General features: G+C 38.5%; 2 protein-coding genes across 6 annotated transcripts in view; one reads left to right on the plus strand and one right to left on the minus strand.

The window, feature by feature from the left end:
• Positions 1-16,187, minus strand: part of alg12 (ALG12 alpha-1,6-mannosyltransferase) — a 63,294-nt gene extending 47,107 nt beyond the window's left edge. The window contains exons 1-7 of the mRNA XM_043713721.1: positions 15,392-16,187; positions 15,163-15,295; positions 8,538-8,711; positions 7,414-7,608; positions 7,210-7,313; positions 4,616-4,839; positions 2,717-2,886 (exon numbers count right to left, since the gene is read on the minus strand). Of these exons, the coding sequence (XP_043569656.1) occupies positions 2,717-2,886; positions 4,616-4,839; positions 7,210-7,313; positions 7,414-7,608; positions 8,538-8,711; positions 15,163-15,295; positions 15,392-15,556 (1,165 nt within the window). The 5' untranslated portion in view covers positions 15,557-16,187. The remainder of the gene's footprint in view (positions 1-2,716; positions 2,887-4,615; positions 4,840-7,209; positions 7,314-7,413; positions 7,609-8,537; positions 8,712-15,162; positions 15,296-15,391) is intronic.
• A 227-nt stretch (positions 16,188-16,414) lies between these two features.
• LOC122561699 (cysteine-rich with EGF-like domain protein 2-A) overlaps positions 16,415-25,274 on the plus strand; it is a 30,795-nt gene continuing 21,935 nt past the window's right edge. For 4 of the 5 annotated variants that reach the window (XM_043713722.1, XM_043713723.1, XM_043713726.1 and 1 more), the window contains exons 1-4: positions 16,415-17,087; positions 19,399-19,481; positions 22,279-22,389; positions 23,658-23,749. In XM_043713722.1, the coding sequence (XP_043569657.1) occupies positions 16,959-17,087; positions 19,399-19,481; positions 22,279-22,389; positions 23,658-23,749 (415 nt within the window). In that variant the 5' untranslated portion in view covers positions 16,415-16,958. The remainder of the gene's footprint in view (positions 17,088-19,398; positions 19,482-22,278; positions 22,390-23,657; positions 23,750-25,274) is intronic. The other variant, XM_043713724.1, reaches the window with a different exon arrangement.

Here is a 25,274-nt window from a genome sequence, read left to right on the forward strand (position 1 = left end):
CCATTTCCTGGACCACTCCTCCAAACTGTCTAGATCCTTCTGCAGCCTCTCCACTTCCTCAGTACTACCTGCCTGTTCATCTAACTTTGTATCATCGGCAAACTTCGCTAGAATGCCCCCAGTCCCTTCATCCAGATCATTAATATATAACGTGAACAGCTGCGGTCCCAACACTGAACCCTGTGGGACACCGCTTGTCACTGGCTGCCATTCCGAAAAAGAACCTTTTATCCCAACTCTCTGCCTTCTGTCAGACAGCCAATCCTCAATCCATACCAGTAGCTCACCTCAAACACCATGGGCCCTCACCTTGCTCAGCAGCCTCCCATATGGCACCTTAGCAAAGGCCTTTTGGAAGTCTAGATAGACCACATCCACTGGGTTTCCCTGGTCTAACCTACTTGTCACCTCTCCAAAGAATTCCAACAGGTTTGTCAGGCACGACCTCCCCTTACTAAATCCATGTTGACTTGTTCTAGTCCGACCCTGCTCTTCCAAGAATTTAGAAACCTCATCCTTAATGATGGATTCTAGAATTTTACCAACAACCGAGATTAGGCTAATTGGCCTATAATTTTCCATCTTTTGTCTTGATCCTTTCTTGAACAAGGGGGTTACAACAGCGATCTTCCAATCATCCAGGACTTTCCTTGAATCCAGATACTTTTGAAAGATCTCAACCAACGCCTCCGCTATTTCCTCAGCCACCTCCCTCAGAACTCTAGGATGTAGCCCATTGGGGCCAGGAGATTTATCAATTTTAAGACCTTTTAGCTTTTCTAGCACTTTCTCTTTTGTAATGGCAACCATACTCAACTCAGATCCCTGACTCCCTTTAATTGTTGGGATATTACTCATGTCTTCCACTGTGAAGACTGACGCAAAGTACTTATTAAGTTCTCCTACTATTTCCTTATCTCCCATCACTAGGCTTCCAGCATCAGTTTGAAGTGGCCCAATGTCTACTTTAGCCTGTCATTTGTTTCTTATGTATTGAAAGAAACTTTTACTATTATTTCTAATATTACTGGCTAGCCTACCTTCATAGTTGATCCTCTCCTTCCTTATTTCTTTCTTTGTTATCCTCTGTTTGTTTTTGTAGCCTTCCCAATCTTCTGATTTCCCAGTGCTCTTGGCCACTTTATAGGATCTCTCTTTTTCTTTAATATTTTTCCTGACTTCCTTTGTCAGCCATGGCTGTCTAATCCCTCCCCGGATAATCTTTCTTTTCTTGGGGATGAACCTCTGTACAGTGTCCTCAATTATACCCACAAACTCCTGCCATTTTTGCTCTACTGTCTTCCCCGCTAGGCTCTGCATCCAGTTCCTCTTTCATGCCCTCACAATTACCTTTATTTAACTGTAACACCATTACATCCAATTTTGTCTTCTCTCTTTCAAACTGCACTCTACCATATTATGATCGCTGCTTCCTAAGTGTTCCCTTACTTTAAGATTTTTTAAAAAGTCTGGTTCGTTACATAGCACTAGGTCCAGAATAGCCTGCTCCCTCGTGGGCTCCATGATAAGCTGTTCCAAAAAGCCATCCTGTAAGCATTCCATGAATTCCCTTTCTTTGGATCCACTGGCAACATTATTTACCCAGTCCACCTGCATATTGAAGTCTCCCATGATCATCATGACCTTGCCTTTCTGACATGCCTTCTCTATTTCCCAGTACATGTTGCGCCCCTGGTCCTGGCCAATGTACATAACTCCTATTATGGTTTTTTTTGCCTTTGTGGTTCCTCAATTCCACCCACACAGACTCCACATCATCCGACGCCATATCATTCAGTGCCATAGATTTAATTTTGTTCTTAACTAACAAGGCAACTCCGCCCCCTCTGCCCACCTCCCTGTCTTTTCGATAAGTTGAAAATCCTTGGATGTTTAACTGCCAGTCCTGACCCCCCTGTAACCACGTCTCTGTGATGCCTACCACATCATAATCATTCACAATGATCTGTGCCATTAGTTCGTCTGCTTTGTTACGAATGCTACGAGCATTCAGGTAAAGTGCCTTAATGCTAACTTTCTTATCATTAGAGATATTGGAAGTCATAAGATGTCCTAAGTTATCCTTCCTTTTTGCTGCATTCCCAGTCTGCCTCAAGTTTAAATCCGCCTGCACATATGCTATCCTGCTGCTTATCTTTCCATTTAACTCCATACTCCATCGCTTTCACTTTCCCTTCCCCCAACTCAGAAGTTTAAAGTCCTACTGACCACCCTATTTATCCTCTTCGCTAGAACATTGGTACCTGATCGGTTCAGGTGGAGACCGTCCCAACGGTAGAGATCCCCCCGGTTCCAAAACTGATGCCAATGCCCCATGAAATGGAATCCCTCTTTCCCACATCATGGCATACCTACATCTGGTTTTGCAAAGGTTTCCAATGTCATACATTTTCCCAAAGGAAGACACCACAAATGCTGAATGGTCACCGTATCCTAATCAAAAATAATTTCCTGCAGAATTATTTTTTATATAACTGTGATATTCAATATCCTTCAGTGTCCACCAATCATGTAAATGATGTAATGAATTGAAGCTTACCACATGTTCATATGCCATGGTCACCTGGGGATGTACTGAAAATCTAAACATATATATGCAGTTGTAAAGATAATTTCCAGTCACTTTACATTTCTTGAATCTACTTACAAGGGGTATCCTTACATCTTAATTTGTTATAATAGCAGAATAACAGACCTGTTGTTGCAGGCACAGCCTTGTGTAGTTTTTGCATGGCAACTCCACCTGGGTAGTTGTGGTGGGATATATATAGTAACATCCCAGTGTAGCAAGTATTTCCAAGTAGATGTGCAATCACAACAACAGATCCTAACTTATATAGTAAGGATTTGTAGTAATTGATCATTCTGTGCAACAAAAAAAAACATAATTAGTAGTGTGCTTGTACCATTCATTACATTTAGGCACATAAGCACAGGCCCTTAAGTCTGTTCCAATCTTCAATTAGATTAGGATCAAACTGTATCTCAAAACATCAACTACCCACCTTTGTTCCATACCCTTCGATAATTTGATTTCGAGGATTTCAATCCAGTTCAGTCTTGAAAAGTTCTAAAATGCACAGATATTTGGGACAGCACATGCCAACTTTCTTCTATCTTGTGTGTAAGCGTAATTCTGACTTCACCCTCAAAGGCCTAACTCTAATTTTAAGTTTATGCTATTTTGTTTTGCATTTCCCTAACAGCACCAATTATTCCTTCGTATCTATCTTATCAAATTTGTTCATTTTGAACGCCATGATAGGATCACCTGTCAACTTTCTAAAATTAAGGGGATAAAAGCCAAATTTATTGATCTGCACTTATGATTTAACTTTTTAAGGTCTGGTATAATTCTATTTAATCTGCAACATATACCATCCAAGACTACTTTGTATTTCTTAAGATTTGGCGATCAAAATTGAAAATTTATCCTCGAAAAAACAACACCAATGCTCTGCAAAGTTGAAGTATCTTGGCATCACTGATTACCCAGTACAAGGGAAAGGTCCACATTACATTTACATTTTTTGATTAATTTTGTACTTGCGCACTGGCTTTTACTGATTCATATGCATGGTCATTTGCTTCCCCACAACCCTGACTCTGTAATCATTCATAAAATACTCTATTCTGTCTTTTTTTCTCAAATCCAAATCTTTTATTTCCCCACGTCAAAGTCGTATCTTCTACAATTTTGCTCACACACTTAGTCTCGCATTTTGCAACTTTCTTTGCCCATCCATGCAAACATGATCTTTTGATTTAGTGTCATGTGTCATTTACAATTATCCTTTCCTGACACAGAACACCACCTGTTAGAAATGTAAATTGGGAATCCTCTAGAAATAGATGTACAACTTTCTATAGTTTCATCCAAGCTGTTATACATGGGGTGAAAAGCTGAAGCCAGACTGCACATCCTAGGGCTAACAGTGATCATCATCACCAGAGAATTAAATGCTGTATCCCATACTTTCCATCCCAGAAACTATCCTTGTCACAATGTACTTCAAAATCTATGCTTTTGCATTAATACTCTAGGTATTAATGGTATACTTCCAGTTTTTCACATGCATAATGCAAGCAATTATTCTGCTACGAGTAGGTTTTTAATAATCAATTAGGTTCAGAAAATTTATGTCTCATTCCTTTCTATAATCTAAAAAAAAATCAGCACTCTGTCAAACTGAAAGTAATGTTATACAAGAATGTAAATAATACAACACCAATCTGACTCAGAATAAGATACACATTCCCAAGTGAGATCCTTACAATTCTTTTTTTGTACATCTCACAATCCATTCCAATTGGATTACATGGACACATATCTGCTTCTTTGACAGGGAGAATATACTTGGAGGGGTAATATTAAGGGGGAAATAATGATAAGAATGAATTTGCACACTTATTCAGTACTACAGATCCATTTACCTTTAAGCCCATGTTGAAACATGCTATAACAATTCTAATAAAAAGATACTAGTACAACAAGACCAATTTTATTGTAGAATAAATCTTCAACCTCATCTATAAAACGATTTGAGTTACACAAAAAATTGATCTTTTAAGTTTAATGCCATTTAATACTTACATGTGCGAACATCCTATTGCTGCAATTACATTCAAAACAGGAAAAGTGTAGATTATGAAGCGCAACTCCTTGTGAGGTAGGAATGAATATAAGAAGATGAAACCAACTGTGGGGAACAGAAACCTCCAACTCCTCTGGTCCCTAGCGCCAAGAGGCAGAAACAATATACTGCAACCAAGAGCACGGGGCAGCACTGAGTAAAAATACCAGAAAAATGGTGATGTCTGAATAGATGCTCAGTTAAGGAAATGCCAAAAGATTGGAATTTGTTAAGTCAATAAATTAAAAAAATTACTCTACCAGCATGTGGCATTGCAGGCAAATCAATCAATTGGACAAAAAGTAGTAAGGGAATGTCAAATTCAGAATTAAAATTGAATCCTTGAATTTCTTCGAGAGTTGGTTTCAATACTCCCAGGTCAGAGACATTATGGATTTGATACTGTAAAAAATCTCCCTCATCTCTGTTTTTAAAATATTTTCTTCCATTAATAAGTAGAATTATTTCATGGATGTATCTAGCCAGATCTTTGTAACTCCAGTCTGAACTGGATTTAAATCAAATTCCTAGACACAAAATAACTATATACTTTCATATTTCCTAATCAACCTATGCAAAGACACAAGTGCATATTTTTGCAGCGTGAACCCAGACTTCCTAGTTCAAAGGTAGGAACACTACCATTTTATCACAGTGCTTTTTTATTCCTTCCATCTGGAAGTGTTATGACAGACAATTTAACAGCATTTTTCGCACCAACAAATCACCCATGGTACTTTTCATGTATCAACTATCAAGGAGTGTGCACTTTTTAACTATCCTTACAGAGGCTCAAACCCTGAGAAATCTATCGATATATCAGCTTTTTAAGTTTGATTTAACCGATACTTCGAAGTTCCTTTCTATGGATTGTAATGTCTTCATCAACGGATTCTTACAAAATTGACAGCTTAGACTTTCACAACTTCAAAAAAAAACCTTTAAATTACAAACCAAATACTCCTGGTTTGAAAATGTCACTATTACACCAAGGTAACTGTGCTTTCCCTGATTTGTTCTATACTAATTTCTAAGAGAGAAACTATATTTGCTTTTAACACTAATCTTCCCCCTCTATTCCAACCAGCCCACGGACTATGAGCTGAACTGATCATATGAACTAGTTCCACCTGCATCACAATTAAAATGAAAGTTTTAAATGAAAAGATCAATCTCAAAGCAATTCAGAATGGATGTTTGTTGAATAGTTTACACTTCTCTGAATATCATAGAACCCAACAATTAGTACACTGATAAAGATTTTGGGATAAAATATATAATAATGTGTTCCTGGCACAATACCTCATTTGTTAGAAACATATGTCAGGAATCCTCCATTTATAGCTCAAACGTTTTTGTATACTGACTTTATTGAATGATAAATCACAAACTCTAAAATGTTCAATTCCTAAAATTTGTTTTCAGTAGTTGACACTACGTCAGGTGCATGCAATTAGAAAATTTCCAGGTTATAAAAGAACATTAAAATGTCAGAAACTTCATAAACATCTCGTCAGAATATGGGTAAAATTCCTGCCCTCATTACTTTTAATGAAGTGCTTGTATAGGTGGTAGGAAAGTAATATTGACCTCATAGCTTTCTATTTACTAATGAACATTAAAATTTGAAGCATGGGCCTGATAATAGTTTTCTTTTATACCTAATGCTGGCAATAAGGAGAAAATGAACATCTACAAGTAATAATTAAGATGGTATTCACACAAGCTCTGACTGGTATTGCCACACTGCTGTGATATTGAGTTATCCATCTCGTTTTATTCTTATCTTGTCTTTTCAGCAGTCTGAAATAACTGAAAGGTAAGAATAAACTATATTGATATTGGTTTGGAGTTACCTGGAAGCCAGGTTAGTTAATTGTATAGTATTTGAGTATTTCTAGGATTTAGTTAGTAAGCATTAACTGGAGATTCGGTTATGCTCCAAAATATAACAGCAAATTGAAGCTGTGGGGTTTGGAAGTGTGTTGTTAATATGTACCTCTAAACAAAAGCTTCTAAAGATAAGGTGCAAATCCCATCTTTCAATACCTGGCATTCTGGTATAGAACAATAAGCAAAGCTTAATTTGTGAACAGTAATCAATCATCCAGAACTGAATTATAATCTGCTAATTTCAAGGTCACTTCATTCTAGATTTATTCAATTAACTGAACTTTCTGTTCAACAGCTACCATAATGGGATTTGAACTCATATCTCCAGGTCATTAGCCCAACAGCATAACCACTATGCTTCCAGGTTTACTTTTGGAATCACTCATTCATTCTGATTTTTTCCTTTGCTAGAATATTGTCATTATGGTGTTATCTATGCACTTTGTTCTGCCCACTGTGTGATGAGTCCCACATTAACAGATAAATAATTGTAAAGTTTGTTTAGTATTGTCACAGTAATCACTGATTACGTAGAAGTATGTCAATCAGCATATCCCAATATGTTCTCAGTGAAATCAAATCACAATTAAAACAAATATCTTTTCTTTTCAGAATGTTTGAGTTCCTCTATAAATGATTTGAAGAACTATGTAAAGGATAATCCCCAGTTGGAGCTCTTATTCAAGACTGTATTGTACCAAAGTACCTCTCCCTCAGGCCATAGGAGGCGTCTCCAAAATATAGAATCCACACACACAGTCAGACCTGTAATCAACACACTGGATGTCACTGGATATGTTTATTTGGTTGTATATATGTATTTAAATTTAAGTCGTTGTCAAGAAACAAACAGGAAGTTACTTACCCAACCACACCAAACCAGCTGGTACTGCATGACACAGACTTTTGAAAATAGAAATACGGTGATTCACTATTGATAGCAGCAACATGAAGCCCAGGAATATGCAAAGCTCAGATCGGAACACAATGATGGATAAGGCTGAAAACCAAATAAAGGTGCCATAGTTCTGTTGCATCCAGGCAGTGAAGGCCAAGATGACTGCAACACAGATAAAATATTCAGTTTTCAACCTGATATGTCCCATAAAGGTAATACGGCAAAAAAAAGTTTCATTTTTATTTCAAAAACTTTCCCCAGACATAAAATATTTGCATATGAATATTTGAGGTAAGTTTCCAATTTGATTTTTGTCCAACAGTTCCATTCTTACATATTCTGCCTATCTTCAGCAGTCAGTCTTGGTTCATTTGTATCACCCTCTTCACCTGTGGGTTCATATCCCACTTTCGCATTAGAAGAGTCAATCTAGGCTGACATTCTGGTGCAGGTTCTGTGATGTTGGAGGTTCTGAATTTCAAACGAAACATTAAAACTAAGGCTCTTATGAACATGAATGAGTCCATGACTCCATTTAAATATGTTCTCCCAGTTACTACACTTCAAACTTATTTATCTATGAAGTGCTTTGCAAAGTTCTGAGGTTATGAAAGATGCCGAAAGTTATTCCTTTTCTGACAAAGTATTGAACTTCAATCCATTAAACATGTTTATTTTTAATTAAACATCTAACTCCATGTAATACTGTATTGTGGGTGTAGACCAAAGATGGAATCTGCTCTGGCATAAGCATTCAATATCACTGCCGGGTCCCTCACCCTTACACTTCTGCTAAGCCTTTAGTAGAAGTATTTGAATCACATGATACAAAACATTTCAATTTCATGCATTCAACTGTTTTGGTATGTTTAATTTCATCACTAAATTGTTTCATTATTTAGTAAGATTTTTAATAAATGTTATAAAAGTTCTGTCAAAAACAGTTATATACATGCACATTTCAGAATCATTTTTCTCATAGACTTTACAAACCTTATTAGTAAACTGTAGAAACTTTAAAATTTACTGCAGTGGCAAACCAGTTTACTAATACCTTATATCCATAGAAGGAATTTCAGAGCTGCACTCACCAAAAGGAAATGCAATTGTATTTGGGAGAGTTCTTGAACAATAGAAGAGGAGATGAAACTGGGTTGCTGAGATCCAACAGTAAAGAGAGGCTACTGTTGAGCCAAACTGTTTTCTAACTTCTTTCTGAAGCTTCCAGAGCGCAAAAATCACACAGAGACCCAGGCATCCTCGAACTGTTGAAAAGAAAACTATGGAAGCTGAACAAGACCCAATCACATTTTCTTTCATTAGTAGGTCTTCCATCTCTGGAAGAATAGAAAGTGATAAGAATAAACTAACAGGAGTATTTATTGCACAGTCCAGTTACAGATTGATGAGTGCTTCTAGTTGGTAAACAATCTGAAATCACAACAACTGTGCATCTTCAATTCTCTGGTACTCAATGGCTTCTAGATATAGCTGTTAATAGATGGGTGATCATCATCCATGACTTACTGCAGCACGGTATGGAACACATCTGCCATTATTAGATTCCACTTGTGTTTTTAATTTAAGATTTTACATGCACTAAGTTGTTGAAAATACAAGTTGATAATGTCACATCAAGGAAAACAGTGCATCTGGACTTGAATGAGCACAGCAAGCAACTGTTTATTTCTTTCAGCAATCAGATTGAAAGATTGTGAATTTAACAGCAAAAGGCTGAAGCAGGAGTGTAAATTAGCATGGGTGAATTCAATGTCAAATCAGGTACAGAAAAAGAAAAACAAAAGAGGGGTTTGATTAAGAGTGAAAGAATAAAACCGAAAAGTAACAAATAAGCTGATATGATATTTGTAAAAATTTCTAACAAAAATTAAAGTTTGAACAGTTCAGATCTCATACATGTAACAGTCAAAGACGTTGACCAGTAATAATGTAATTCAGAAAGAAAGAAACACTCGCAGTCATCCAGCACCTTTCAGAAGGATCATGTGGTTCAAGTTCCACCTGCCCCAAGATGTGTCATATTTTTGAATAGATTTATTTAAAAATAACTACAGCATCATGACCGCTGTCACTCTATAACCAAAAAGGTAACTTTTGAAGAAATGCCCAAAATACGTGAGAGTGGTTGGTAGAGACACTCTCGAAAGTCCCCACATTTACTGGGAAAATTCACTCACACGATCAACCAATGAGAAAGTCACCCCATAATGAAAAGGATTGAAATTGTGAGAAACTGTTCTACCAGTCATAGATTGATTTTTCTCCTGTGCTAAACCTCGGAGGGAAACGGTCTGTAACTGGAGGAGCAGTGGGCAGTTAGGGAAGTCACTAATATTAATCACTATTAATAATATTCAATAATATCATTACTGTTAAGACATCGAGGGGTCACCAGCCTAGGATCTAGAGTAGAGCCATCTTTGGCCAGTGTGTGGTGTCAACGGTTGGAAGAGAGGAGGATCTGAAGGTCCAAGAGCTGCAGCTGGGAGTTGGCAGGGTGAGGTGACACCTTTTGCTGGCGCTGCCTTTTATTGGATCAAAGGATTCTGCTTGCTGATCCCAGTTGGAATGTCAGCCTGAGGCAGACGGACAGAAGTCGGAGGAGGAGGAGGATGTTACAGGAGGTTTTGAGGAGATTGAAAGAGACTTCTAAGTCAGAGGTGATGGGTGGGGTAGGAAAGGAAACTGCAAGAGGGATCTTGGGTGAAGAAAGAAGCTTCAAAAGATATCATGGGGGGAAAGTTGTGGTTAGGAGAGCAGGAGTTTTGGAGGGAGCACAGAAGGAGTCTGCATGAGGTGAGAGTGGAGAGAAGGAAGCCACAAGATATAGGAGGAGATAGAAGATGACGGCAGGAAGGATGGAAGAAGAAATGTTGGGTCGGTATGGAGATTGCAAGGGTGGTGGGAGAAACAGACAAGAGAAAGCCTGCACAGAAGAGGTAACAGCTCAACATCAGAATACTTAGCTACAATACAAGAACATTTCAAAACATGAGACATTGAACTCCCTGCAAATAAATGTGAAAGATTTAGTTTAGGGCTGTGTAACTTCAGGAGACTTCAGGAAATATACTTGGGGAAATAAAGTAGCGGAGCTGACTGCAATGGACACTGAGACTGAGATCCAAGATGACATAAATATGGTTGAACCTGCCTGGTTAAAATGTTCCAATTTCGTACATGTGTGATCGAACTGCAATAGCTATGACCTCCTTCATCTGCGGAAGGCGTATTTAAACTTTGTGTGTAGAAGTGTGTTGGTTGTATAATGAAAGAACGGCGGATGTTGGAGATCTGAAACAAAAACAAACAGAAGTTGCTGGAGAGACTCAGCAGAAAGCAGAGTTACTGTTTTGAGTGCAATGAGTCACCAGACTCAAAATGTTAACTCTGTTTTCTTCCCACAGATGCTGCCAGATCTGCTGAGTCCCCCCAGCAATTTCAGTTCTGGTGTGGTAGTTATGACGAAAAAAAATATTTGTTAGTTATGCCTGTTATTTTGTAACCATTTAAATACTGTGATATCTCGGAAAACAGGAAGTGAGAATGTAAAAATAGTCCTTAACAATGAAAAATTACTTTGACTCCTGTACTGAAGTGTTGTAATGTTGGAAACATAACAGTCAATTTATGCACAATAAGCTACCACAGACAGCAATATGACCAAGGCATTCTGCAGAGCCAACAAACTATATATACGGATGACATGGTGACTCAGTGGTTAGCACTGCTGCCTCATAGCATCAGGGACCTGGGTTCGATTCCAGTCTCGGACAATTGTCTTTACAGAGTTTACACATTCGCTCCAAGTCTGCGTGGATTTCTTCTGGATTCTCCAGTTTCCTCCCATAGTCCAAGATGTGCAGGTTAGGTGGACTGGCCATGGGAAATGCAAGGATAGGGTAGGGAGGTGAATCTGCTTGGTCAGTACTGACTTGATGGGCCAAATAGCCTGCTTCCACATTGTAGGGATTCTTTATTGCATACATGAATCTCTTTTAAACTGAAGTGCTAGAGGTCACAGAATCATAGAATCCCTACAGGGCAGAAGCAGGCCCTTTGGCACAACAAGTCCACACTGACCCTCCAAGGAGTATCCTACCCAAACCCATTCCCCATTATTCTACACTTACACGACTAATGCGCCTAACATTCATGAACACTACGAGCAATTTTGCATGGCCAATACACCTAAGCTGCACATGTTTAAATTATGGGAGGAAACCGGAGCACCCGGAGGAAACCCACACAGACATGGAGAGAACGTGCAATCTCTATTCAGATAGTCGCCCAAGGCTGGAATTGAAACTAGGACACTGGCATTGTGAGGAGGCAGTGCTAGCCACTGAGCCACATTTCTGCCTTAAATAGGTCTAAAACTAAAACAGGTTGTGCTTAAAAAAAACTCAGTATGTCTGACAGTGCCTGTGGAGACAGAGTTTTGGGTTTAATAAAAAAAATGGAAGAGCAGGAGGTACTCAAGAAAATTATAATCAGGGAAATTGTAGAGTCCAAATTTTGGAGCAGCTGGCTGAAAATTCCACAGGTCATAATGGATTTCATCCCAAAGTCTTAAAAGAAATGACCAGTGTGAAAATTGATGCATTGGCTTTAATTTTCCAAAATTCCCTAGATTTGGAAAAGATTCATGAGATTGGAAAATAGCAAATGTAACTCCTTCACTTAACAAGGGAGACAGGAAGTAGGACCGACAGGCCATTTAGCTTAATCACTGTCATATGTATTATGTTATAAGTTATAATGAGAAAACATTATAGCAGAGCACTTAGAAGAATTCAAAGTAATTGAGCAGAGGTACATGGTTTAATGAAAAGGAAATCATGCTTAACCAACTTACTGGTATTCTTTGAAGTTACTTGTGCTGTAATATAAAGAGAACTTGTGGATGTACTGTACTTGGATTTCCAGACGACATTTGATAAGGTGCACATCAAAAAGATCATAAAATAACATAAGAGCTTATGGTGTGGGGTAACATTTTCATAAGGATAAGAGATTAGCAAGCTAACAGGAAATACAGAAAGGCAAGAATATCTCATTTTTAGATTACCAAGAATGGTGTGCCACAAGAATCAGTGCTGGGCCCTCAATTTTTACAATTATAAAAAAGACTTGTATCAAAGGAATGGTTGTAAAATTTGCTGATAACACAACAGGTGCAGGAGTGTCAATGTTTTGAGCATAAGTCCTTCATCAGGAATAAAGGGCTTATGCCCGAAACTTCTACTCTCTACTTGTCAGATGCTGCCTGACCTCCTGTGCTTTTCCAGTGCCAGACTTTTCGACTTTGATCCCCAGCATCTGCAGCCTTCACTTTCTCCATGTATCCACTGGAGTTTAGCAGAGTAAGTGGTGACAACTGAAGCAGATAAGATCCTGAGCATCTGCATAGGATATATTTGGACAAGATGTTTCCTCTTGTAGGAGATTCCAGAAGTAGGGGTCACCATTTACAAATGAGGGACAGTGTATTTAAGGGAAAGATAAAGAGAGACCTTTTCTCACAGAGGATTGCAAGTACTTGTAACTGTTCCCTCAAAAGTGGTGGAAGCAGACACTGAATATTTTTAAGGCAGAGGGAGATTAGATTTGTGATAAACAAGTGGATGTAGGGATATCAGGGTAGACAGGGAATATGAAGTAATCAGATCAGTCATGATCTTATTGAATGGCAGAGCAGCATTGAGTGGCCTATTTGTACTCTGTGGTTGTCTGTTCATATATTCTTCAGCAGTCCGAGACAGTACTTTCTGTTTTTATTAACATCAAAATAAAGAGTTTTTTGGGTCAAACTCAGAATCAGGCTATGAAAGGCTTGCTATAAGCTGAATCAATAGTAACTACGGATCATAGAGATGTACAGCACGGAAATAGACCCTTCGGTCCAGCTCGTCCATGCAGACTACATATCCCAACTCAATCTAGTCCCACCTGCCAGCACCCGGCCCATATCCCTCCAAATCCTTCCTATTCGTATACCCATCCAAATGCCTCTTAAATGTTGCAATTGTACAAGCCTCTGGCAGTCCATTCCACACACGCATCACCCTCTGCATGAAAAGGTTGCCCCTAAGTCTCTTTTATATCTTTCCCCTCTCACTCTAAACCAATGCCCTCCAGTTCTGGATTCCCCCACCCCAGGGAAAAGACCTTCTATACCTACCCTATCCATGCCTCTCATTATTTTATAAATCTCTATAAAGGTCACCCCTCAGCCTCCAACGGTCCAGGGAAAACAGCCCCACCCTATTCAATCTCTCCCTATAACTCAAATCCTCCAACCCTGGCAACATCCTTGTAAATCTTTTCTGAACCCTTGCAAGTTTCACAACAACCTTCCAATAGAAAGGAGACCAGAATTGCATGTGATATTCCAAAAGTGGCCTAACCAATGTCCTATACAGCCACAACATGACCTCCAAATTCCTGTACTCAAGACTCTGACCAATAAAGGAAAGCATCCTATCTACCTGCAAGGAGCTATGAATCTGCACTCTAAGGTCTCTTTGTTCAACAGCACTCCTTAGGACCTTACCACTTTTATAAGTCCTACTAAGATTTGCTTTCCCAAAATGCAGCACTTCGCATTTATCCTGTTGTAATCGGAGGTAACCTTCTTCGCTGTCTACTACACCTCCAACTTTGATGTCATCTGCAAACTTACTAACTATACCTCGTCTGTTCATATCCAAATCATTTATATAAATGATGAAAAGTAGTGGACTCTGCACCGATCTCTGTGGTGCTCCACTGGTCATAGGCCTGCAGTCTGTAAAACATCCCTCCACCACCGCCACCTGTCTTCTACCTTTGAGCCAGTTCTGTATCCAAATGGCTAGTTTTTCCTGTATTCCATAAGATCTAACCTTACTAACCAGTCTCCCATGGGGAACCTTTCCAAATGCCTTAGTGAAGTACAATTTATATTTAGAAATAGAAGATCATATTGTCAAGATATTCATTAATTGTAATGATTCACAGATTTAAATATTAAATTGGAATATTTCCTGAGAGTATTTTCATTGAGATGGTTGCAGAGAAATTTTAGGTATTGTTTAAAATAACACTATGTATAGTACACATAGTCTCAGTCAAATTTGAGTGAGGTTATTTACATAAGCAAATCTCACATGATATATACAGGAACTAAAACTGGGTATAATATCTTCAAAGGAATAGAGTTAGGATGTTATATTGCCATTGTACAGGACATTGATGAGGCCACTTTTGGAAAATCGTCTACAGTTCTACTTGCCACACAGAGGGTGGTTCTTATGTGGAGTGAACTGCTGGAGGAAAATGGTGGATGCAAGTATAGTTACAACATTTAAAAGACTTTTGGACAGGTATATGAATAGAAAAATATTGAAAGATATGGGTCAAATGCAGGCAAATGGGACTAATTTCATTTGGGAAACTTGGATGGCATGGGTGAATTGGATCGAAGGCTGTTTCCCTGTTGTATGACTCTAAATACATATATATTCTCGGTCGTTACAAAAGCAAAGGCTATATAAAAGGTTCTACTAAATCTCTTGAAGTTTAATGCAAAACGTCCAAATTGGAGCATGTTGAAGAACGTGTTTTAATCAATCCCAAGATTTCTCTCAATTTCGAAACCAATTGCAAAAACTGACTGCAGTGAAATTTAACTTAAACATAGGTTAGACATACCTACAAGTTGCGAGTAAAACTTGGACACATGGAGAGCTGACAGAATGGCAGCAGCTGGCGCAGACAGCAATGAAAGGAACAGTGGTCCCACAAAGGTCCTTGGAACAACACCAGGGAACTCATGATGATCGTACTACAAACAAAAAAAGAAGCGCCTCAGTAAGAAACGGAAATGGAAAGCAGCGTGGAGAAGTTAGTGTGCAATCTTTAAGCTCCCAGGAGTCAGTACCTTGTCCAGTTGCAGACCATGGTATAACAGGTCGTGCGCCGCTTGCAGGTTGAAACTTTCTTCCACTTTAGTGAAGGGACAGATTAGCAAATGGAGGGAAGCGAGCAGAACAAGGAGCAGTAGCAGCAATCCTTCCCTGTGCACATCCCGGCTTCTCTCAGCCATGTTGCTTCCAAGCAGAGTTGGAATGCGATGAGGCAGAACCCTCGCTATCTGCAAACGGCAGTCAAAGAGATCAAGCAGCAATGCAAGCCCAAATTGAGCTCCAGTCCCACGAACACAGTATAATCAAATGACTATTCAGTCGCAATGGCTGCCCGAAACCGCCAACAGTCAGCAGATATTTCATTGCATCTGGTCTGTGTTAATTATCGCAGAGCCATTCAGTGCCGGGCTATCCCACGTTTCTACCTGAGGAGGAAATGCGGTTCAAGCAAAAAGCTGTACAAGAAAATAAGGGAAAATGAATTAAATATCCTCCTCAGATAGATGAGCCTCCTTCCCCCTGAATGACGGAAACAACATCCAGTTCAAAGGAGACCTACACAGGATGTAACAGCCCACAATCTACATTGGCTCAGATTGAGCCCGACATTTTGTTGGTGATCTACGTTAAATTCGGGCCTTTTTCAATCCACCTACGGTCATTTTGCTGCATTATCAGTCTTAAGACGATCTGATTCTTATTGTACTGATAGTATTTTGTTGCGTCGGTCTGCACTTCCACACACATTTGCTTGTTTGCATTGACGGATACATTTTTGCTTTGCAAACATGCAGATCTGTTGTTATGGGTACCCTTCAAATTTTGTATAATTTTCCTTCGATCTTCATTTATGCACTGAGTATCCATCTGCCAGTACTGACGCACAAATCTGTGCTCATGCTGAAATCTGTCGTGCCTGTTGTTTATTTGCGTTCGCTCCTCTCTGCAAACAGCCTTGCGCGTTGAACCACCCGCTCAGTTGCCAGAGGACCTCCACGTGTTTGCGCGAACGCTCTAAGCGTGTCGAAGGATGATTGGCAGTTCGGCTGATGGATAGCGACGTGGACCAATGGGGTGGCGGGAGGGAGGTGGGCTGTATGGTGTGGAACGTCCGGAGTGCCTATGTTGGAACGCCGGTGTGTGTAGCCGGCAGTGTAGCGACTAGTGTCGCGCGTGGCTCGGGGCTACCACCTGGATTCAGGTACAGTGAACAAGGACAACTCCCTACCACTCAATGGCTCTGCAGTTACTGCACTGAGGAAGGAGACAGCTTGGAGCCATTCACTGCAGAGAAGAAGGCACCGTTAGCTTTATCCTGATCACTTGATTGCTGCCACGGTTTGGGACTGTGCTGTTGCACCCAGAGGCAACGGTTACCTGCTCAGAACTTTCTGATCACTCCCGCACACCTGCATACTGCTAGAGAAACTCAGTTCAGACTAAACCCTGAATTAAAGTTTTGCACTTTAGAGTTAATAATTCAGAGTGAAATAGTTGTACGTAAGCACTGCCACTGGCTGTTGTCCTGACCTTTTTTCAGCCGAGTTTTTTTGAAGTTTGTATTATAGACATAGTCGGAAAATGGTTTGGTCCAACAAAAGCCTCCACGCTCTTCTGTTACTTGGATTGTTGCTGTTATGTTGTCTATCATCAACATATGACAAGTTATCTTGTCCCACTTGCAAAAAGATAGCAAGCAATTTCTTAAAGGTGAGTACGTATCCTGTTTCTGGTTCCTGATGCTGTTTACTGTTTCAAAATCGCAACAGTTTTAATAGCCACCACCCGGGACTGGTCCTTGTAAATAGAAAGTTATTATCACATTTAACGTTGATAAATCCAGATCCATTTATATAATGGATCTGGCTGTTATAGGATTTATAATTGTCAAAAAAATTAAAATTAACTAGTTAAAGTGCGAATCACAGTAAAAATGTACAGATGTTAAGAAATGCAGAGATGGACCAGAATGATGAATTGAAAGTGTTTTGGGAACATTGGCAGGGACTATACTCTGTAAGGTCATATTCTAAAAGTTAGACTGTTCAGCAGTGATGTTGTGTAACACGTCTTCAGATGAAAGGTGTAATAAATCCGGAACTCTTAAAAATGTTAAGGCTGGACTATTTGAACATTTTAACAATGTGAAAGGTTTTTGTTATGTAAAAACTATTAAGAAATTTAGAATTAAGTTGTATACATTGAGTTAAAATACAGATTAAGTATGATCTGATTCAATGATACAGATTTGAATTATAAGGAGAGGCTGGATAGGCTGGGTCCTGAAGGAGTGATACATCTGAAACATCGACTTCTGCACCTTCTCCTGCCGCCTGAGTTGCTGTGTTCTTCCAGCCTCTTGCCTGTCTACTTCAGATTCCAGCATCTGCAGTTTTTTTTTGTCTCTAACATTTTTCACTGGAGAATGAGGTTGAGAGGTTTATAGAAGTTTATAAAATAATGAGGGGCACAGACAAGGTGAATGGCAGGTGTTTTTTTTTCCCTAGAGTGGAGGATTTCAAGACTTGTGGGTATTTTTTAAGGTGAGAGGAAAAAGTTTTTAAAAAGACAAGAGGGCTAATTTTCTTTTACACGGAAAGGGGTTTGTGTGTGGAATAAGCTTTCAGAAGAAGTGGTGGATGCAGCTACAGTTCCAATGTTTAAAAGACATATAGATGAGTACATGAATAAGAAATGTTTGGAGAGATCTGGGTAAAGCTCAGGCAGGTGGGATTAGTTTAGTTTGAGATTATGGTCAGCATAATTTGGTTGGATTGAAGGATCTGTTTCTGTGCTGTATGATTCTATTTGAGCTGAATGTCCTGTTCATTCTTTTTATAAATATTTAACTAGTGTATTAAGATTTGTGTATATACACCAAAATGAGTTTGAATTATGTCCTTCACAGTGGAGCAGTAAAGTGTTCAATGATGTTATTTTGGCAGTTTTCCTTGTAATGTATGTGTATCCATGCAAATTCATCTCAAAGGTTAGAACAACTCATAATTTTCAGTGGTGTGTTTGAGTTTTTGAGTGGTTTTAATTTTATCATTAATGTATGACTGCATCTCCTGAATGTGCAGATCATGTTTCTTGAATCTAAGATTAGCTTGAGTTCAACAATAAAGTTCTTATTTGTTTGAACAGGCATTTCATTATTCAACAAGTAAGGAACAATAGCACTTTAACTTCTTTTGATGTATTGGTTTTTTATATAGCATTGCATTAAAAAAAAGTGTATGCATTGTCTTGGTTAGATTTTAATATTTATACAAGATTTGAATTTAACACATGATGCTTAATTACTCTGTGGGCAAGCAGCCAATGGTTTTGTTCTCCAAGGTATAGTTAGTTAAATCATGTGTTGGATCCTAACTATTTACATGTTATATAGTTCATTCATTTCTGGATGGTTTTAAAACTTTTTACTGGAGTACTTTAGAGAGGAGGAAGTAAAGATGTCCCTAAGTCAGTGATCTAGCTGATGGGCAAGACCTGATTTATTTGAGTTATGGCAGTATAGCCCTGAAAACTAGTTCGAATATGCTCTAATGATGAATAGGTGTGAAAGGAGAAGAAACATCTTTGAATGTAATTTTTCATCTCACCTTCATGCCTTATCCAGTAGCTGACTGCTCCAATTAATCCGGTGCATACGATTTTGGAATTTGGGCCATCAGTGCTTTAAAAATTCCTCTTTTTGTTGGGAATGGGGGAATCCTTTCAGATAAACAAATAGATTGCAGAAACTGTATTGAGTAAAACTGTGCTCTCTGTTTAATTTCAAGAGTTGATCAAGAATGTATATGTGCCTGAGAATATTGTTTTGGGATTGAGAGGACAGTGATGCAAACACTTTTTTTGTGCTTCAAACTTGAGTAATAATGGGCAAAATGGTGCACAAATGTCGATAGATAAAGCAAAATGCAGTATTAGTAGTATATCTCCGCCCTAATGTCTATGTTATTTGCAACTAGATAAAGTACAAAATTACTTGAAAATGATCATTTTTCAAAATTAGGCTGTAGAAGATACCTCCAGAAAGAATTTTGGTGGTGGAAATACAGACTGGGAAGAAAGGTATTTGTCAAAGTATGAATTCAGGTAGGTATGAATGAAGATTATAATAAGTTGAGCTGTGGGGTAACTTTGCATTTTAAATAAAACAGTAAAAGATATTGGGCTAGATAAATACCAAGCGTGCTTCAAGAATGGATCTGAAGCTAATTGAACAATAGTTCACTGATTCTCATTTGCACCATTTGTAATTGAAAATTGGATGTATGTGAGTTCCTTGCTTAAACAAGCAATTTCTCATACCACCCAACATTGGCATTTAGGTAAAAGGCTCAGAGAGTTCCTGTCCCATTTCTGTATTGCTTATTGGATGTGTACTATCCGAATACGAAAGTCCACCAACCTTGAACTTGGCTGAACTGTCCAGTATGCCAAACTAATATTCAGTGCAATTCCCATTTAAAGCATAAGCATAGGAGTAAAGACTGTTGTGAATAGTCATTGAGGAGAAAGTGAGGACTGCAGATGCTGGAGATCAGGGTCGAGTGTGTGGCTGGGAGAGCACAGCAGGTCAGGCAGCATCCGAGGCGCAGGAGAATTGACGTTTCGGGCATAACTCCTTCATCGGGAAGAGCTTCGTTCCTGATGAAGGGCTTATGCCCGAAATGTCGATTCTCCTGTTCCTCAGTTGCTGCCTGACCTGCCATGCTTGCCCAGCAACACACTCTCAACTCTGAATAGTCATTGAACAATTCTGCCATAATGTGCATTTAATAATAGAAAAAAACATAGCCTCCTATGTAGTGATTAGATTAAGAAAGATCAGAAAGAAAAATGCATAGGAGATTTGTGTTCTGTTGTTTGATAGCTTTGTCTTAATGCAATTTATGAACAAGTTTTGCATTACAGTTGGACTGGAGATTGAATTTCTGTTTTAAGTGGCATTAGTCTGTGTTGTACAAATTTATTCTCAGAGTTGTTAAAGTGGGGTGCTGTAAAAAGTAAAAAGGCAGCATCTGAGGAGCAAGACAATTGACATTTTGTGCTTAAACCCTTCATCAGGACTGGGATGGGGGACTGGGTTTTAGAAATAAATAAGGGGAGAGTTAGGGGATGGGAATGGGTGGGCAAAGGTAGCAGGGGATTGCCATCCTAGCCACAACCCCTCCCTCTCTTTATTTCTCAGTGTTGTTTCCAGCGCCGCACTTGATCAACTCTTAATTTCTCCAGCATCTGCAGTCCTCACTGTCTCCAAATGATTCTCAGAACTTTGAAAAGACATAAGAACAGTGTGACTATTCAGGTTTTGACTTGCTGAAAGGGTTAGTGTATGAATTAAAAATAATTGCACTGAAATGCTCAAGCATTTGATCATTTATTACATAATGCATCCTCATGGTTCTGAAATCAGTGTACTCATTATAAACTATAAATCAAGCAATAGATTTGGTGAATTTTTAGGAAATAACTTTATAGATTGAAATTGCCATTGTTTCTCCTGTATGCAGGGAGATGTGTGATTCCTTGCTTTACAACAAGGAAATACACATAAAATATGGCCTGGAGAAAAGGGGCAGAAGAAAATGAGGGACCTAAAAGTGTCAGAAATCTAGCATGTGGTAGTTGGAAGAGCAGCTGATATTGGAGGGCATGAAGTGTGAGATATGAAGGCTAGGTTTTGGAGGAACTGAGAGAGCTTGTGAACGATTAACATATATAACAAGTTTAAAAGTTGGCTTCAGTGAGGCCATCAAGAAATTGAGAAAACAAGAGCAACTAATCATGAATCTGACATATTTGGCCATAAAACTAAAGGAGTTTGGAGAGTGTGGGATAATAGGACTTGGTGTGGATCAAGGTGGTTGCTGGAACCAGGGATTCCACCTAACGTTATTAGAGAAGTTGAAATGAATGATTTTTTAAAAAGTTTAGCAGTGGAGATAGATTAATCTCCCTCAGTAATGGAGTACACATGTGGGATGACTGCTGAACCTGGGCTCAAACAAAGTGCTGAGGATCGACATCACTTTTTGTTAGTCTTTACTGGAGCCAGGGGATTCAGTCTGAGTCACTGGGATGCTGACTGGAGCTGAAAGGAGTCATCCCCATTTTAACTTTCTGAGGGATGACATGCTAGTTTATCCTAGTCCTTAATATTGGTCAGGCAACTTGCCACCCAGAATGTTTGAGTCAGTGAGTTTATGTTGTTACTAATTTGCTGTGGATGGGAAGAGGAGTATACATTGTTTGATCACAGTTCCTTTTTCACAGAGCATCTGAAAGGATCTTAAGATTGCTTCAATGCCCCTGCTAGCAATAACTAACCAGTCATGTGTTATGGATTACAATGCAAAATATGCTAGTAAGCACCACATTGTTTGGCCTATAATGTTTTGAAGACTTCTCCTTCTGAATTGTCTCAGAAATATCTTCGTGTACAATAAATATTAAGAATTGAGATGACTTCTACAATTATCTTCAGTCCTGTCTCCAAATTTGGATTGCACAATAATAACGAACTCCACCTTGTCTTGCTTCATTTGTTGAAATATTTCTCTATGCTTTTGTATCTCCAGACTTGACCATTCTAATATGGCATAGAAGTTTGTTTTTTACAGACACCTGTGTCAAGGAATTGAATTACTTTCACTTATTTGTATCTAATTAATAGCAAATTGAGCTACTGGAGTTGAGGAAATGTGCGGAAAACAAAAGTAGTTACAATATTACATACTTGCGCGATAATAGAATTTCTAAAACAATCCATTATGTGAAGAATAATATACATTTTGAAATGTTGCACATTTAAATCAGAGGGTAGGATTGTTAATTGGGTACTTGAGCAGAATATTATTTTTGCTCTTAACTGTTCTTTTTAATTTAGTGAGACCCGTCTTGTAGAGATTATAGAGTCCTTGTGTGAGAATTCTGAATTTGAATGTAATCTTATGGTGGAAACCCATGAAGAGTATATCGAGCGTTGGTGGTTCACAATGTAAGTTTCTTAATTATTAAATAGTTTTCTTTTCATTATTAAATCTGTGACATAATTGGATTTAATTTTTTTTTTGAGTCTGTAACATTCTCTTGTGCTTCCATATACTTTCCTCCTTGCCCTGATTCTCACTCCATCTGTTCTCTCCCCTTCCTTTCACGATTAGTTGCATACGCAGTCAGTACAAGCTTGATCTCAAGAATTGTGTGGCTACCTATCCCTTCTTTGTCACTTTGCTCCCTACTTTTTGGTCTTGTTTTTATTCTCTCTCCGACTTCATATCTAACATTTCTTAATTAGGTTAGAAAGTATTTTGAAATCTATTACAACGCAAGCACTATAAAACTGTACTTTGCTCTGTGCCAACGTTGTCAGTAAGCAATACTTTTTAAGGTATCACTTCTGATTTGACCATATCTCTATCTAACATCTAGATGCACTTGTTTTCCAAGAGGAGTTGCTGATTAGTAGTAACATGTTACAAGTTTGGTTCTACTTTTGATTTGATTTTCTCTAACACAGGGAGGATGAGATTAATTCAAGTGACCTATGTTTGAATTAGTTGAGATAGGATAACTCAAAGAAATTTGACAATTTTTTTGACGTATTATAATCTTGCTTCGTTGAAAATCTGAGTGACAGAAAAAGTTTGTTTCTTTTTCACTAAGATCGCTGGTGCAGTTTTCTTCATGGATCTGAAATTCCAATTTTTATTAAAATACAAAGACTGTACAGATTTTTACTTCTCAAAAATTCCTTTTAACAAGTGAACTGATTTCTAGTGCATTTCATAGGTTCTGAGTGGACCAGAATTTTGAAGTGTCTGGATACCAGAATCATTCCTAAACTGGTTCAAAAACAAATAAATTCCTCCAAACATTATAATTAAAAAAGAAACAAAATTATTGGTATTGTGTTAAATAGGTTACAATGTTCTTTTATTTTTGTCCAGTATCTATTCAAAATGGAGTTAGGTTTGACTTCAGTGACATGTTTCATAACTTTTATATTTAATGCCTAATGATGTTTTCACTGAAGGACTAATTATTATATTGTAATTGCTGTAATTGTGTTGAGTGTTTGTCAGAAAACATCTTTCAAGAAGAAAGTGGATATGTAAAGAATTTCAGGAAAACTTGAAAGGAATAGTATGAATTGAATAATCCTTTCAAAAGCTAGTACAGGCTAAATGGACTGAATCACCTTCTTTGTTTTGTATATGATCACTTTGTTTCATTCAAGTTTAAAATCATTCTTTTTAACTGCAGGCAGAAAAATCATCCTAATTTCTTCCTCTGGTTTTGCGTGGATACAATTAAAGCTTGCTGTCCTGCTGGTACCTTTGGTGTCGACTGTGTTGGTACTGTAATTCATTTTCTGAGCATTTATAAGCATCATTTGTAACATGATTTAAACGTTGTCTTAATTCAGTTCAAATTTGTACAATTAGTTTCTTCCTAAAACAAATGTCTGGCACCTTAGTGCATTTTAATAAAATGCCCTTTTCAATGGTGTTAATGCTTAACTAACCTTCTTTTATAGTTCGGCAGATTCCTTCCATAAGTAAGGGACAGTTTCTCAATGAGAGGCAATCCCTACAGGTTGCCACACAGGCCATTTTCTATTAAAGAAGGGAGCTCTGCAGATCTGAGAGCAGATTCTGATCACAGCCCCCCCTCAGAAGTTTGGAGGTGTCATTCCATTCTGACAGCTTTGTTTTGTAATGTAGAACTGTAAGAGGAAGGCAAACCACTCTCCCTTTACCCAGCAGTCAGTTGCCATAATTTGAAGTTTAATGGTCCTGGTAGCCACTTTGATAGCTGCTGACACGGGGCAAGTGTGATGTTAAGATGCTGGGTGTTTGGGTGCCAAATGGTTAGGGTGGTAAGGGCCAGGTAAGCAGCGTGCCAGATGGATAGGTGCCACTGGATATGGTGAGAGTTGGGGAGAGGGTATGATACCAGCTGTCAAGGGGACAGATAGGTATTTATGGTAGGAGAACATGGGTTAGCTTGGTGGGAAGGGTAATTGATGAATCTGGGAGTTTTGACACTAGCACTGCAGGTTTGGGTTGGGTCCAGTAAGCTGTTTGGTTTGTTCTAGTAGAGGATGGTTTCTCGTGAGAGGGGGATGATGGGATCTAATCAAATGTCGGTGATGCCGGACCAGAGGCTTGGGACAGATCCGAAGGCAGCCCGCGTAATTATTTTGCTTAATTTCATTGGAATCCTCCGAACTTTCTTATTTTGCTGGAAAAGTCAATTTCCTGGGCAATTCCTTCAGCGTGTGCTACGATGATGATTCCTCAGGGACCCTTTTGTGCAATTCTGATCTATGTTCACACAATAAATCTCTGGCCAGCAGAAAATTTGATCCTATGTTATTAAGACCCGTTTATTTACTTTGAACCATATGCAAAGCATGTTGCTGACTGACAAACACTACACCAGATTAAAGTAGAGACCAAATGTTATTTGAAGCAATGAAGTAGTCATATACACCCATTAACAGTTCCGTGTTCCAAGCAGTCCAATGGGGTTTTATTAAGAAATGGAGAGTAAAATTCCACTCAACAAATTAATTGTATTGATTTGCCAAATTAATGGGTACTTTATAACATAACATGAAACTTTCTTTTTCTTGGTGACTCCTCTTGAGATTTTATAGGGATTGCCTTTTCATTCAAACTAATTCCTTTATTAGATGACGTAGCATTAATAGTAACATGAATTTCTGTACTTCTGTTGACATATGTGGTGTTTAGACTCATACAGCAATAGAATTACATTATGAAGTTGAAAGTGTGTACTGTACCTTCATGAGAGAGAGAATGTTGTTCTGAACTGAGAACTCACAAGCACCTATGTATATGACTAGATGGCAGT

Source organism: Chiloscyllium plagiosum, chromosome 23 (genome assembly GCF_004010195.1).
Source record: "Chiloscyllium plagiosum isolate BGI_BamShark_2017 chromosome 23, ASM401019v2, whole genome shotgun sequence".
Lineage (NCBI taxonomy): Eukaryota > Metazoa > Chordata > Chondrichthyes > Orectolobiformes > Hemiscylliidae > Chiloscyllium > Chiloscyllium plagiosum.